At 39.6% G+C, this 16,731-nt stretch overlaps 1 protein-coding gene across 4 annotated transcripts; it reads right to left on the bottom strand.

Annotated features, from left to right (window-relative positions):
• Positions 1-488: 488 nt before the first annotated feature.
• Positions 489-16,298, bottom strand: LOC102920618 (killer cell lectin-like receptor subfamily B member 1F). 4 transcript variants are annotated; one of them, XM_076568051.1, is made up of 8 exons: positions 16,170-16,298; positions 13,534-13,637; positions 10,415-10,513; positions 5,742-5,816; positions 5,063-5,217; positions 4,607-4,722; positions 2,818-2,881; positions 489-1,871 (listed from the first exon to the last, which is right to left on the bottom strand). In XM_076568051.1, exons 2-8 carry the CDS (start codon positions 13,616-13,618, stop codon positions 1,851-1,853), a joined length of 615 nt encoding a protein of 204 aa, XP_076424166.1. In that variant the 5' UTR covers positions 13,619-13,637; positions 16,170-16,298; the 3' UTR covers positions 489-1,850. The 4 variants fall into 4 exon arrangements, with proteins under 4 accessions (XP_076424166.1, XP_006997745.1, XP_076424167.1 ...); XM_006997683.4 differs by lacking the exon at positions 2,818-2,881; XM_076568052.1 differs by lacking the exon at positions 2,818-2,881 and having other exon boundaries at positions 489-1,788.
• Between the last annotated feature and the right edge of the window lie 433 nt (positions 16,299-16,731).

Genomic DNA, 16,731 nt, shown 5'->3' with positions numbered 1-16,731 from the left:
TGCAACATCAGGAGACACAGCCTCCAGGTCACAGCTATCATCCCCTAGATTGTCTCCCCAGTCAGAGGGTACCTAAATAGAAAAAGGTGGGTGTGTCTGACCCTGCCTCCCACCTACTTCTATCTGCTTAGCTGCATGCTCTTAACAGTTGAAAATTTCACTGTTGTTAATGACTGACTTATAGTGCTGCTTTTCTCTGTAAGGTTTTCCTAGATTTTTATTTCCTAAGAATTTTCACAAAATAAATTATTCTTTAATGTTTGGTACATTTGAAAGTTATGATCAACAACAATATAAGTCCTTATTTCTGACAAGTAATAATATTGAGATTTTTGTGGTGGCTCTGCCATTAGTAGCATCAATTGCTCTTGCAGAGGACCAAGATTTGGTTCCAGCACCCACATGGCAGCTTGTAACATTTATAACTCCAGTCTCATACATGTAAGCAGAACATCATACACAGAAAATAATGATTTTCAATGTAAAAATTATTTGTAAATGACATTTTATTTGGATCACAGTATATGCTTCAATTTCAGTAATTAAAGTTGACATTGAGTAATTAGATGTCTATTTTAACAGGAACTGTATTATGCTGCCTTATAAAGTAAAGTCAATTTTATTCTTTTTATTACATTGGAAAATATGGCAATAATTTTTTAGAATAGCAGACATCTGAGCCAGATGATGGTGGCACATGCCTTTAATCCCAGCACTTGGGAATCAGAAGCAGGTGGATCTCTGTGAGTTTGAGGCAAGTCTGGTCTACAAAATGAGTTCCAGGCTAGCCAGAGCTGTTACATAGAGAAACCCTGTCTCAAAAGACCAAAAACAAAAAGAGAGAGAAAGAAAAATAGACATCCAAGATATTTATCAGAATACTTATTATTTTAATTTCTCTAAATGAAGAATTGAAAAGATGTCATTTATTTTATGCTAAAATAACCAAATATTTAGCTGCATACTTCCTACAGTTTATGCATGAGCCATAAGCTATAGAGAGGTGTGGAAGAAAGGTGTGATGAGAAAATTAAAATGGGAAGGTCTTTGGAAAGGTGGGAAGAGACAAATCCCTGTATTAGTCCATTTTTGTTGCCATCACAGGAAATTGAAGAAGAGACCCTCCTGTCTCATAGCTCTGGAGACTGACTAGCCCAGGGCCAAGCACCAGCATCTTCCCAGGTTCTTCTGGTACATCACCACAGGGTAGGAGGCATCACATGGACAGAGTTCAGTTTACCTAGAGTCACTCTCATTATCAGAACATTAGTCAATTATTAATTGTTTAATTTGGAGGTCTCAATCAAAACAAACTCTTTCCTTACCAAGCTCCTTAACTATGGGCCTCTGGTGTCAGGGTCAAGAGCAAAGACTTTTGATCTGTAGCCCAGATGTGAGATAGCTTGGGATGGGGGGTAGAGATGAGGACTTTGCAAACAATTTTCTGCAACCATCTTCAGATGACCTCATGCACAGACATCAACAAAGGCCACCCAAGGCTTCCAGTGCCCCCTGCTGGCCTGGGCCTCCATCTATAGAACATTCTCTTAGAATGGCCCATCCGTGTCTGTGTACATTCACATTTACAGAATAAAGAAATTGGAAGTGAGTGGTTTTAGAGTCCATGCTCTGTGCCTCTAACTACACTTGGGAGGGCTGATGGCATTGACAGTTCAATGCAGAGATCAGGTGTAGATGGTAAAGTAATAGAGATGAGATTTGAAATCAGGAATCAGGACCCAGGATTTCAATCATGCTTCAGCTTCTTTTGGCAGATCCAACGGTTGTCTGCAGAACAGAAGTCAGAAAATACTTCTGTCTGTGAGATGATCGCACAGCTGTTTTCTTCATCAGTGCCCATGATTCGTAATCTAAAGAGAAAAGAACAGCTGCTCCTAGAACTTAGAATTTTCTTACAATTATCACATTAGCCATTATTTTTCTTTGGACTTTTAAGGATTCTGTAGACTACATAGTGTTCAACCATAGTAAACACACAGTAACAAACATTATAAATGCACGTAAGCATTAAAGACACAGCTGATAGAAACCTCTAGAATTTTCAGTTTCGCCTTTCTGGAAAAGAATTCTTTCAGCAAGAATCTTTACAATAATGTGTAAAAAGGAGAAGGTTTGGGAATTGGAGGTGAAAACCTGGTTCTACTAGTAGCATGTGTAGCTAGAGTTTTCCTGCCTTGCCCACAGTCAGGACAAATCTCTGTCACCTGCCAGTCCCACAGCCGCTCAGACCCGACCAAGTAAACACAGAGACTTATATTGCTTACAAACTGTATGGCTGTACCAGGCTTCTTGCTAACTGTTCTTAAATCTTAAATTAATCCATTTCCATAAATCTATACCTTGCCACGTGTCTTGTGGCTTATCGGCATCTTCACATGTGGCTTGTCATGGTGGCGACTGGCAGTGTCTCTGACTCAGCCTTCCACTTCCCACAATTCTTCTCCTCCTTGTCCCGCCTATACTTCCTCCTGCCTGACTACTGGCCAATCAGTGTTTTATTTACTAACCAATCAGAGCAACACATTTGCCATACAGAACATCCCACAGCAAGCATGTCGTGTGATCATGGAGAAAGCATCTTCATTTTACTAAGCTACAGTTTCCTTAAATATAGAGTGTATTACCAGCTGATGTTTAGGGAAGCCATTGGGACATACATGAATGTATGACAACACTTACACAGAGTAGGTACTCAGTAAATGCATTCAACATACAGAGTGAACACAGTGGGCCTACAGAATAGGGTGTAGAGAAGAAAAGAACCTCAACTCATGGGGAAATGAATGGAGTTCCTACCTGTCTTATCCCAGAGCTGGTGGGTCTTTGCTTTATCACAACACTAGTCCCACATCCAAGGTTCCTGTGATCATTGTAGGTGGGAATAAGACCAGAAGTCAAGCACTAACACAGGCATCTTCTGGGGTGCTTACAGAGAAGGGGTGAGTTCAAGCCTAGCCTGTCTCTAACAGAGGATGCCACACATTAGGCAGTAGGCAGGGCTACCCCACAGCTGATCTTTGCCTCTGTTCATTTCTTCATAGATCCCCTTATCCCTGAGGAGAAAAATTGATGTAACCCTAGTGCGCAGCATGCTAATCAAACTATGAACGTCCCTCAACTACATTTTGTTTTTTCATCTTTTAGCTTCTTTCTTCAGTCTTCAAGATCCTTTTCTTCAAGCCAATTTGTTCAAATTAATGACTTCTTTTCAAAAAAAACCTTTGATGGATTCTCAGGGCTTCCCCAGCCAGGATTCTGGTGAGGGCTCTAACATTATCTCATGTAATGCCCAAAATAATCCTGCTTGTAAAATTTTTATTTTCCCCTGTTTTCCTTACCTGAAAACCAGGGCTCAGGGAGTTAAAATAAATATTTACTTTGTGTATGTGTATGTGTGTGTGAGAGAGGTGGAGGGGGGAGGGAGAGGGAGTTGGGGGAGGGAAAGAGAGAGGAAGGGTTAGAGCAAGTGAAGTCAGAGGATATCTTTTGGTGAGAGCCTCCCTTTCTACCTTGTTTCTACCACTGTGCTGTGCACTCCAGGCTCACTGACCCAGGTGCTTCTAGGTGATTCTCCTGTCTCCACCTCCCAGCTGTGATACAGATGTGTACTTCGGAACCCAGCTTTTTATATGGATTCTGTGGACTGAACTCAAACTGTGAGGTTCACAGAGCTAGAGCTTTTACCCAGAGCCATTTTTCTCAGCCCGGTTAAGACAAAAGCATAATGGCCCCCAAAGTCACCTGGTCACTGCTGTCTAATCAGAGCGTCCTTTCACCCAAGAGTAAAATCAACAGCAGCTGAGCTAAGTCCTCTGCCTGACATGGATTTCTTCACTTATCATCATAGTTTTACTATGAATCAAAATTAAGTAAGCATTTTACATCATAACACAATTAAGACACACACACACAAATAAAACCTTACAATGTAAGAAAATATTTTTAAACATCAATGTCTATACTGATTCTGCCCATAGAAATTCATTTCATGACACATAAAGGTGCAGCTTTGTTACCACGACTCTAACATGCTGCTGAAGAATTTCTGTGTAGGGGATGGAGAGATGGCTTAGCGGTTAAGAGTACTGACTACTCTCAAAAAGGACACATGTTCAAAGTCCAGCACTCAACAGGGCAGCTCACAACCATCAGTAACTACAGTTTCAGGAAATATAATGCCCTCTGTGAGCTCCTGCAATACATTGTACACATATATACACTCAGGCACACACACATAAAAGAAAAGGAAAAAATTTAAATGCTGTGCAAGTGTCAAAAGTATAAAAGTGAATAAAAACTATGTATTCCAGATAGATTTTTTAAAATATTTTATCTCCAACCCTAAGAAGTTAATCTATTTCTTGTCCTTTAAAACTCTATTGAAAATAAATAAATACACACACATACTCTATTATAAAGAGTTGATATCTACTTGTACATGAAAAAATTCAACCAATCTTGGAACTGTCTTTTTAGCCTATTCTGACCCTCTCAAGAATTTATAAACTTAATTAAAATTACAAAATTAAATTTTCAGTGAAATGTATGTGAATTGAATATTCAAATTAGCTCATTTAATACTTACAGATGAGGATTTAAAATAGAGCCATTTATCCACTTCCAGATCTTCTCTGCTGGTACATAATTTAGTCCAATAAAAAATTGCTGTCCTTTTCTCTTTGAGAAATCATGAATGAATCTCTATAATCAAAGCATAGTGGGAGGCTTAATCTACATTCTATTTACTCATGACTTACTTTCTTCTACTAACCTTCTAAAACACTATTACTCCTATTTGAAGTCCTTCCTAGCTCCCCACCAGCATAATTCTCTCTTCTTTGTGAAATTTGTCTTTCTATATTTGTACTTTTAATTGATTCATCCCACTATAGTCAGTTATTAAATCGTAAGTCCAATTAGTCTCTCAGATTATGAGGTATTTAAAATCCAAGTCTTAACTTCCTCAACATAGACAATTGGTTAAAGTCCAGAGATGTCAACATAGCTTAATGAAAGTGTTATGTTCTATTGAGCAATTTACCAGTTCTTCTTCATCTTCAATGAGTAGCAAAGTGGCTTCTTTCACAGAGCAATCAGCTAGACCTTCAGCCCAAGGCCCAGAAGTTTGAGACATAAATAAGCATTTACCCCGGTATGGATGCCAATGTCTCAGGCATGTTAGTATGGTTGATCTTCCTAGAGTAAAAAAGAAGAGACGTTCTATTTCTGCCCTGTTCTTGCTGCACCACAATAAACTACACACAGTAGTTGCTTTATTAGCACATGCTAGAACAAGGTTAATGCTGCCATATGTCAAGAAATCATAATTAATGACAAAGGATTAATTTTATGTTTTGTTTCTATTGATTAACATAGGACCAAGTAAACTGTTCGACATGTTCATTAAAATGACCAAATATTCTACTTTTTAACTTGATGTCTGCCTATTAGGGATTATGTGCACCAGCAGCTTGGGGCAGTATAGTCAGGTACCTAGGATCATTAGACATCAAGGCCACACAGTTTCAATGAAATTCCCAGCACCCACAATTATAAACTGTGTGACTCCATGAGTTCTTAACATTGTATGGTTGTTTTCTCAGACAAAACCATGATGATATAATGGTTCATGGAGGGTTGTATTGAAAGTTGACTGAGGAAACTCACAGTCTGTATCAAAAATCACCTCTTATTCTCAGGAAATTCAAGCCACATAATACCTGTTGATTTGGTCCTGTTCTCTTGAGCAGCCACACTGTATCTTTCTATTGGTGTTTTTTGCACTAAGAATCGCACTAACAAATAAGAAAACAAACAGAGAGAATTAAATGCTGAAACAGATGTTGGAATGTGTATTCTATTTCTCCATTGCAGGATAATTGATCACACTGTGAACCCCAAGGTTGAATTACTGAAATAAAATCAACCATAGGATCAAGTAACCAGTTGACTGGAAGGAACCATAGAGAGTGAAGGAAAGTCAGAGGGTTGGAGAGAGAGAGGCACAGGAAGTACAAGGGAAGGACATCTGGTTGGAAGAGATTTTGTTTCAGATGGAGTAGGAGAAACTATTTCTGGGACAACAGCTGTAGCAGGCTTTTTCTTTGGGTGCCAGCACACAAATAATGACATGGAGGCTTACTATTAATTATGAAAACTCAGCCTTAGCTTAGGTTTGTTCCTAACTAGATCTTATAACTTAAACTAACCCATATTTTTAAATCTATGTTTGTTTACATGGCTCAGTTACCTTTACTCTGTATTGCCCATCTTGCTTCCTCTGTGTCTGGCTAATGACTCTGCCTTTCTTCAACCCAAAGATCTCTCAGTCCCAAGAAGTCTTTCTTAACCTCTTTCAGCCTAGCTATTGACCATTCAGCTCTTTATTAAACCAACCACAATGACACATCTTCACAAAGTGTAAAGGAATATTTCACAATATTTCCCCTTTCTTGTCTAAATAAAAAGGAAAGATTTTTTTTACTCTAATATAATAAAACTATAAACAAATAAGAAAAATTATCAAGTAGGAATTAAATTCACAATGTCCAGTCCATTTGTATTTGGCATATTCAGAGAAAATACTCTTTTATCTATCTTATCTTAATGAATTTAAAGTTTTATATCAAAACAATTTTCTATCATAACTTGTATTACTATCTGAACACTGTCTTTTTAGACCTCAAAACATTTTCTTAAATAAACAATTTAAGCTTTCATGTCTCTCAACCTTATACATTTTATACCTCTTTTGTGAGTTTCTTTTTTTTTGAATTTAGTAACAAAGAAATCTGTAACTATAACTATCTCATCTTCAACTCCATCAGAGACCCAAGAAGGATATATTACCTTAGTAAACATGAAGTACAAACCAAGCAACTTCAAAAACTATAGAAATGATAGAAGCACCTGGATGCCTGGACAGTCACCCAATGTTCCCATTTAACATTGGGGCATTCATCTTTAGCCTACAGGCCTAGAATATCTGACAGACTTTTATATAAAGCAAGAATTTTTGAAAGACTGTCCTACCCTATCTTGGCAACGTTTGGCAGTTGCTTTCTTTTGTGTCCTGCTTATCCATTTTGTACAGTATACTGTCAATAGTCAAGGCAAGGGAAGTTTCTTGCCCAAGTGGCTAGTTTTTGCCTCAAAGACAGCAAACTCTGTATGAAGGTTCTTCTATGCCCATCATCCTTTTTGGAAGTAAATTGGTGTTACCAGGAGCAGATGTGTTTCACTGTCATGAAAAGCCTTATGTAATTAAAACATTTTAAATGCCATATTCCATACGTCTTTGAAGTGTTTGAAGATTACCTATCTATCTAAAATATATCATGAATAACCTTGAAAACATAACTAACATGACTATAAGTTTGATTGTTATATATGACTAATATTAACCTCTTTTTTAATTAACCTAAATACCTTTCAAGGACTAAAACTTGACATTTTTAAATGAACTGCATAGGTATAATACTTTAAACAAGAGTAGAAAATATATACAGTATAACTAAAATAACCTTAAATTTGTATCAACATACAAAAATCCATACCAATGTAACATATTTGAGACTAGTGGTTGTTCAAAAATAGACTAAACAATCTACCCTTGTATCCCATCATTTCTATAATATACCCCCCTTTTTCCTATCAAAAAGAGATCCCTGAATCTAATCTCCCTTGTTCAACTCTTTTCCTGATCATGACCAGTAACAACTTATAACCAACTCCCCTAAATGATGACAAACATTCATAACCCACTTATCAAAACCAACTCACCCCACCTCTTGGGAATGTAGGTGGTGTGTTCTCTAGACTGCTTCCTGATGTCTGAGGGCAATGGAAACTTTGGAGGACCCTGAGAAAACTAAGATGATGGTCAAGTTCTGGAAAAACTAGCCATAACATTTGTTGCCCAGTCTCTGTACAAAACAATATGTGTTTGTAGTACTGGCTAGAATACTCTGTGAGGCTGGGCCATCTCAACCAGCAGCATTGAAGCTGTTCTGGATGTAGAACTCTGAGGAAACCACAACAGAGGCGCTCTGAAAGGCTAGATCACCTGGGCCACCCCTTCACATTGTGTCTGGTCCCCTTGCTCTGAAAACACACAAACTTTCAAAGGTAACATACATATCTGCATAAACACAAGTATGGCATGTGTGTTGTACACAACCCACCGAAGATGATTTTTTGTTTTATGTTTGAGCAGGTCACCTATCTTGTAGTTTTTTAGGTCTATTTATTTATGTCTGTAGTTAGGATTTTCAGGGGGTCTCACTCAATCAAACCTGATTCTCTTTAACCTTGAATGAATCTACAGCCTTTCACTTTCTGTGGAAACAAAAGCCTAACCTTTTCTCCAAAGCAATACATTTTCTGACTTCCATTTTAAAGTTAAGGCATTCCTCAAATATATAGGCTGGTTTAATTCAGTAGTCCCTTCTACAGTCAAATGTCTCTCAGCAGCCATAAGTTTCTGTTTATTAGCTTTCAAAAATTTCAAAGTCAACAAAGCACCATATAAGATCCAAAGTCCCTGTGTTATAATATTTTTCATCCTTACATGGCTTATTTTTTTGTATTACTTTACTCTCCTTTTTTAAACTTTATTATTATGATTGTCTATATCAATTTTCTTTTCTTTCTTCCGCATCTAAGCACAGTTTTAAACATACTACACATTTTTAGAGGTTTTCTGTGTCTGGATCTGGCTGTACTAAGTGCCTGCAGCATTTTCTGACTGCATGGGACGAATCTTAACAGCTGTGTTAGCCATTGTGCAGCTCATTTTAGCACATGGTGCTGGCAGCTGGCTCTAGCCCATAGGAAACTGCTAGTAGCTTGTCTCTGTATGTTGCCAAGCCTACCCAAGAGACTGTCGTTACCAGGAAGCCACATTTGACTCTGAGTTCTGAACTTTTTTAAAGCATTCTCAAGCCTTATGTGGATATACGTGGCCAGATGCTATGTGCCATGTGTAGCAAGCTTTTTCTTTGAGCCACCAGCTCACAAATAATGACACTGAGACTTATTATTGATTATGAAACTTCTGCCATAGCTTAGACTTGTTCTTAAATGGTTCTTGTTGTTGTTGTTGTTTGTTTGTTCGTTTGTTGTTTTTTTCAAGACAGGTTTTCTCTGTGTAGCTTCGGCCTTTCCTAGAACTCACTCTGTAGCCCAGGCTGGCCTCAAACACTCACAGAGATCTGTCTGCCTCTGCCTCCCAAGTACAGGGATTAAAGGTGTGCACTACCACCGCCCAGCTTAAATGGTTCTCATAATTTAAAATAATCCATATTTTTTTATCTACCTTCTTCTTTGTGGCTCAGTTACCTCTACTCTGTACTGCCAATCCTGATTCCTCTGCATCTGGCTGGTGATTTTGCCTTTTTTCTTCCCTGGAACCTCTGTCCCCAGAAGTCCCACCTAATCTCTTCCTGCCTACCTATTGACCATTCAGCTCTTTATTAAACCAGTCACAGTGACACATCTTCACACAGTGTAAAGGAATATTCCACAACAAATAGAGAGAAGGAAAGTGAGCCAGCTGCTTTCTCTGCATCTCTGAGCTAGCAGATTTCACACCAGTGTCTGGCTCCTGAGTCTTTATTGATATAATAAAAAGATGAGACTTAATCCAAACAACATTTGCCTCCCTGCATGGAGGTGGCTGAGGCAATGGCAGAGCTGGGCAGTGGGGTGTGAAGGTTCCCCTGGGCCACAGCCTCAAAAGCAAGGCCACAGCTAGGAAGGTGTAGTCAGTAGCTGAGGCATTGGTAGGTTGAGGTATAGACACTGTGCTACAGATAATACAATATTTCTCACGTCAGGAAATCAAGTTATTTAAAAAAAAATCTGAACATATGGACTGAGGATAAAATATTAGCAAACTGAATTAAGGGACAAGTATGGAGGGAGACAGGATATATGAACAAGAAAAGCACAGAACACAGATTCAAACAGCTCTGAGGTTGCATGTGATCTGATTGACAAGTCAATCTGTGGTTATTGCTGAAACTCTCAGATTACTCACAATCACATCTGAGCTTGCTCATCTTCAATCACATTCACCCCAAGGGAAGGTTTAGAAAGCATGTAATAAGTTAAATATGGGGACCTTTTAGTTTTCTTCATTTCTTTCATATTTTTGTCACACACATAACTTATTTTTCTACAGTTTTAGATGCACATAAGACACACCCCATAATTTTTCTCAGGAAAATTAAGAAACATGAAAGAATTGTGAAGTTTCCACAGTGGACAAGGGATGTTGTCCTGTAACATTTGATGTTATTGACCTTTCCCTAGTCTCAAGGTGGCCAAATGCTGTGAAGAGGACTTAGTTTATGCAGGAAATTTTTGAAGCAAAGGCTCTTGCCTCACTTACCTAAGACACTGAGTCCAATCAGGCTCAAGAAAAGAAAGATCAGTCCAGCACAGCTGAGTTTCAGAGCCAACCGATGCCAGTGTGGGCACCGACAGGCATCTAGGAAGTGCAAAAAATACACTTGTTAAATCCACTTGAGTACAATTTGGATAAAAGTCTGAGGTGGTTTTGTCACTACACAGGACCTCCCTTAACTATAAGGACTCTTTCCAGCACTCCTAGTGGACTGACTGAAACTGGAAATAGTGCTACACTATGTGTGCACTGTAGTGGGTAGCCATTCCAGCTTGGATCTGGAAGTTCCAACCCCCATTGAGACTCTGGCAACTGTCACGCCTATGAGGCGGGGCCAGGGGAGGACCCTGGAGAGCTGGATGGGCCAGTGCTCTCTCTGTGTGCTCTCTCTGTGCCAGGACGCTGAATGGTGGAGGTTGACTGAGCAGAGCTCCAGAGAACACCGCTGGACTGCAATACACCTTCCCCAGACCCTGCGACTTACCTATTACTTAATTTGTGAGTTACGCCATTAAATAAATATCCTTTTTTTTCTTTCTTTTTTTTATTTATTTTACAATACTATTCAGTTCTACATAATAGCCACAGATTCCCTTGTTCTCTCCCTTCCTGCCCCCTCCCCTTCCCCCCAGCACACCCCCCATTTCCACCTCCTCCAGATCAAGGTCTCTCACAACTAAAAATAAATATCCTTTAAACTACGTGGAGTGGCCAAAATAATTTCTCCAATAGTGCACTGTTTTACACACACATACGCACACAGTTTTCCATCTTAACTAAGCCCATACTACATCTGGTGGCTATAACTTTCACAATTTCACCTGTGACAGTATAAACAAATTTTCAGCTAAATGGAGTACTTTGTACTATCACCTTTTAAAGGAATGCATTATGGCTTCTCTTTGGAATGACTGGGCTCTTGGTATTTCTACTTTTGCAATTTGGGGCCATCGCTGAGTGAGTGAGGGTGACTGGGACATAAGCACTGGTGACTAGTGAGTTACTTCTTGACCTAGACACTGTGAGATCTCATCATTGCTTTTAAATTCCAAAGCAAAGTATCTGGAACAAATCACTATTTAATGAAACAGTAGTTTTTCTTCCTTCTTTCTTCCTTCCTTCCTTCCTTCCTTCCTTCCTTCCTTCCTTCCTTCCTTCCTTTCTTTCTTTCTTTCTTTCTTTCTTTCTTTCTTTCTTGAGTGAATGCATGAGCTCCGCGCATATTTTATCTGTCCTACTCTCAAAGCAAACTTTTGGTCATTTGGCCACAAAGCAGGTCACTGCCCACTCCCTCTTTCTGTGTTTGTTTGTTTGTTCACTGAGAGATCTACTCACTAAGCTGTGAATTACCCACAGATTGAGCTGTTTAGCTAATGGGTCAAGGTGGTTTCATTTCTTTCACTACTGGGTCAGTGTTTTATCTACACTGGTTTTGCTCTGGCTTTATTCTACTGCTTGTGTCCTTCCAGTTCCCATTCAAGCTGATGGTTTGTAGAATAATAATCACAATGAGGGTAGACAAAGTTTTCAGTCTTTCAATTTGGGATCATAGATAGTAGTGTTGAGGAAATCTCATTGTCTTTCTCAACCTTCATTTTCTTACATCCATTTCAACAAGGCCTTTCCCATCCTTTTGCTAGGCATGACCACAAGGAAAAGAAAAGCATGCTTCTTCCTATCATGCTGGCTCACTGGAACCCCAGGAGGATCACAGCCTCACTTTCTCCTGACCCTGATGTGAAGAAGATAATGAAGCTGATTTGATGACGCTAAGATGTTTTCCTGGTTTTAACTTTTACAATTTAATAGTTTCTAACCAAAAGTCCTAAAACGTTGATAATCACAGTTTTCAAAATACAGGAATAGTGTCAAATTGAAAATGTTGCGGGCTGGAGAGATGGCTCAGAGGTTAAGAGCACTGACTGCTCTTCCAGAAGTCCTGAGTTCAATTCCCAGCACCCACATGGTGGCTCACAACCATCTGTAATGAGATCTGGCACCCTCTTCTGTGTACATAATAAATAAATAAATCTTTTTTTTTAAAAAAGAAAATGTTGCAATATTACTGATATTAGTAAGTTCAGTTAGGTCACAGAATGAAATATTATCTCATGACAATTTGACACATTTTCTACCTCAGTTTCTGGTCCCTTTTCATACTCCCTCATGCCATGTTACCCTTTGAGTATTACCTCAGTCTTGCACATTTCTTTCACTCCAATTACTGAATTCCCTGGCAGAGGAGAGGGCTGGTTTACCCAATGCTGACTGCCAGGGTTGCAACTGCAGTAGAGCTGAGTCAAAATGTTTGTTCTGAACCTGGATCTGGAATGTGCAAGCTATTACAGCAAGTCTTCAGTGTCTCTAAAAACACAATTCTGTTCATATATGGAAAATATTATTTATTCAGGGTCTTGTAACTGAGGCTGAATAGGAAAAGCTTCATTCATGTTCCATGAAGGCTACTTGAGTAAAATGTCAATGTGTAAGCTTTTTCTCTCTAAAGTTGCAGTTATCTGAAGGCAAGCTGTCCTACACTAGTCAACACTCACAGAACCATTGCTCTAGAGCAATAGTTTTTTAGTTAATTAATGTGTATGTGTGTGTGAGAGAGAGAGGGAGAGAAAGAGAGAGAGAGAGTATTGCTTGTGAGTGCATGAGTGTGAGTGTGTATGTGACTGCAGGTGTGTGTGTGTGTGTGTGTGTGTGTGTGTGTGTGTGTGTGTATGACTGCAGGTATATGTGTATATGAGTGTGTGTGTGTATGTATTGGTATGTGAGTGTGACTATAAGTGTATGCCTCACTGAGTATAGTTGCAGGTGTGTGTGTGTGTGTGTGTGTGTGTGTGTGTGTGTGTGTGTGTGACTGCAGGGGTATGCAATGCCACACTAGGTGTGGAAATCAGAGAACAACTTTCAGGAGGAGATTCTCTTTCTAACAAAGGTATTGGGAATTGAAATCTGGTTGTCAGGTTTGTGCAGCAAGTGCTTTTATCTGAGGAGTCATCTCACCATCCCAAAGCAGTCATTTAAAACTGAAATACAATGAGAATCTTAACTCTAGAAGATATCCACGTACTGAAAGGAGAAATAAAGGCACTTACCTGGGGGAAGAGATGGGGGTGATACATACTTATTCCCTGGAGTCTTAACTGTCTTTACGCTGCCATAGAATCTTGATGTGTCCATTGTAGATTCGAGATGTGAACTGTGAACAGTGACAAGTTCTGTGAGGCCAAATGAACAAAAGGAAGTCCACTGAACACTCTGTTCTCTGCATCCACACCCACCCCCACTTGTAGCTAAGGGTTTCTCCACAGTTACTGAACTTGGTGACCACTGTGATCACACAGTTCACACGTTATTATCTTTCAAACAGAAGATATAACATGTCATCTACTCTGAACTTTTTGTCCTTCTTTCTTTAATTGCCTGTTTTCAGTTACTTTCTCAGGGCACAAGCAATCAATACTGATTTAAAACTTGAGGAATCCTCCCCACCACACTCCCAGGAAATATGCTGTACCATGTTGTAAAAATAAAAATATGTGAAAGTCCCTGGTGCTATTTGACATGAATTGAAGCTATAAAATCCTCCTGAAATATTCATGCTGTGAAGGAAGCTGTGAAATGTGGAAATAAAAATGTGAGTGTGGAACTAAAAATTAATAATTAAAAAAACCCACGTGACTAACACAATAGGAAAAGCGATGAGGAGGCAGCCACACATGTCTTTCAGATTGTCCTGAAGGTCCATGCAGATGCAGTTAAGGATTTCATCTGTCAGAGCTACAGAGAGTGGAGGACACAGGTCTATGGGACGTGCTAACTCCTCCAAGGATTTTCAGGCCTAGAGCCTTAGACCAAGTACTACAAATTCCAAGCCAGACATTTTCATACCACAAGTGAAAAAGAAGAAAAATAAACATTTCCTTAAAGTCGCTTTCTGTGGTCAGAGTGGAATTGTACCAGGTGCTCACCATTTCATGACAGTGGCATCAGTCCGCTGGCTGTGAGTTCCAGGAGTCAGGTGTGTACTCACAGCATGGGCGTCACACCCACTCCCCAAGACTGATGATTATGAAGTGAGGGGAAGCATATGTGAGGGTCTCACATTGCACTTAAGACTCAGGAAACCTCCTCAGTTAGCATTCTTTGATGACAACCGTTTTACTCAATGCCAAGCATAGGGTTCTGCCTCATTCTTCAACCAAACCTAAGATTTCAACAAGTGTACAGGACTTTCCAGAGTTGTCTATCTCAAATTATTCTAGAAAAAATGATCAATTCTAGAAAATAGAAATTTCAATATATATTGTATAAGAGTCTCAGGTTTTATTATATATAATAATCACCTCAAAATTCGTTAATGATGCATGTTCCTGTCACATGAACTTCCTTTGTCAAGATAGTGTAACCTCACACAGGGAATATGTGAATAAACACTCCAAGGATTAAGTCTATTCATGTCACACACTTGAGTACGCAATCCTGCAGCCAATGAAAGCTGTCGGGAAGAATAAGAAATATCAGTAGAGTGAAGAGAAGTCTGATGCTCTGAGCAGAAGATTCAGATGAAGCTGTGAGGACACTGAACTTCAGCTGTAAGTTCTGAAGCCATCTGTGGTTACCAGGAATCCACCATAGCTGTGCTAAGAATGGCAGATTTGAGGTGAGAAGATCTCTACTAAAGATGCTTACAAATGCCTCTATGCCACAAAGTGTGAACTAAGTGGGAAAAAAACTGGAGATGAGCGTCATTTGTCCACATGAGTGTGAAGCAAACTGACCACTTGTCAGTTACAGAATATCAGGGGCAACACCAACTACCCTATAGTTATGTGGCCATCTTTGCACAGGTAAAAGTTAAAACCCTCCTGAGAATGCACTCTGTGCTAATGATGTCCTTTGATCACCCGATTGCCAGAATGATATTTTAGTATATTATTGGGATGTGCATGTATATATAATCAGAATTCAGAATTACCTTGATCTTGTCACAATAAAATAGATGGAGACAGACAGAGAACATGTGAGAGAGATTACAACATGATGTTACATACAAATAATGCGATACTACATCAAAGTAAGTCAAATGGTGAGTGGTTGTAAATACTCAGGGTTTTAGAGTGTGGAAATAGAGAAAGTAACACTGAGTGTCTCAAGAAGAAATAAAGACAAGTTTTTAACTAGAAGCCTCTTTTCATATCAGACCCTTCCAGGTTAGCAATGGAAGCTGGGATGTATAGAAAAGTGAGTAAAATATAAACAATAGAACTCTCAAATGTGAAAATGAATGTGATAATGTAATAATTTTATGCAAGAAGGTAAAAGTATGGGCCAGAAAGTAGTAATTATGAGGTGAGATCACAGGCTTCAGGCTAAAAACACAAAGGAATGACGACAGGAGCAGAATGGCTCACCAGGAAGCCACAGGCGTCCTCCTCCACAGAAGAACTGCTTTAGAGACCAGAGCACCTCTGTGGGAAGTTTGGGGACTATCTGGGAAGCTGCAGACCCAGCGTGCTTTAAAACCAAGGGGATACATTACAGAGAAGAGGGCAGGCAACTGATGAAGCTCTCTCACGCTTTTTCCTTCAGAAGATCTAGAAGGAAACATCTGACACTGTTGAAATACAGACCTACTTATATCTTAATTTGGGTTTTTATTGCTGTGAAGAGACACCATGACCACAGCAATTTTTACAGAGAAAACATTTAATTGTGGTGGCTCACTTACAGTTTCAGAGGCTTAGTCCCTTATCATCATGACAGGGATCATGGCAGCGTGCAGGCAGATGCAGTAGACAGGGAGCAGACAGTCCTACGTCTTGCAAGCAACACACAGTCAACTATAAGTCACACCAAGGGAAGCTTGAGCAAAACAGAACTCAAAGTCTGCCCCCGCAGTGACACACTTCCTCCCACAAAGCCGTACCTCCTAACAGTGCCACATCCTTTGCAGGCCATTTTCTTGTAAACCGTCACACTGCCAAAGGCTTTCTCAGAGGCCCTGATGAAAAGACAAAAGGAACCTAATTCTGTGTTGTTGCCTGGAGTGAGTTTGGCAAGACCAGTCTGGGGCTGGTGACAGGGCCTCAAAGGACTTAAGGTTTCAGTCACTGAGAACTTGGCTCTTCCCCTACAAAAGGCTGGAGTTATCGGCCCCTAACCCATTGTGTCCTTGGACTGTCATGCTCTTTCAACATTCCGTGCTCCCTTTGTGCATCACTGGTTATCTTCCTGCTGATTTCATCCCACTGTATGATAGCTTTCTTCTGACTCTGAGCCATTTATCCCCC

This window comes from Peromyscus maniculatus, chromosome 3 (genome assembly GCF_049852395.1).
Source record: "Peromyscus maniculatus bairdii isolate BWxNUB_F1_BW_parent chromosome 3, HU_Pman_BW_mat_3.1, whole genome shotgun sequence".
Lineage (NCBI taxonomy): Eukaryota > Metazoa > Chordata > Mammalia > Rodentia > Cricetidae > Peromyscus > Peromyscus maniculatus.
The sequence above is the reverse complement of the archived record's forward strand: the minus strand, read 5'-3'. Positions and strand labels throughout refer to the sequence as shown.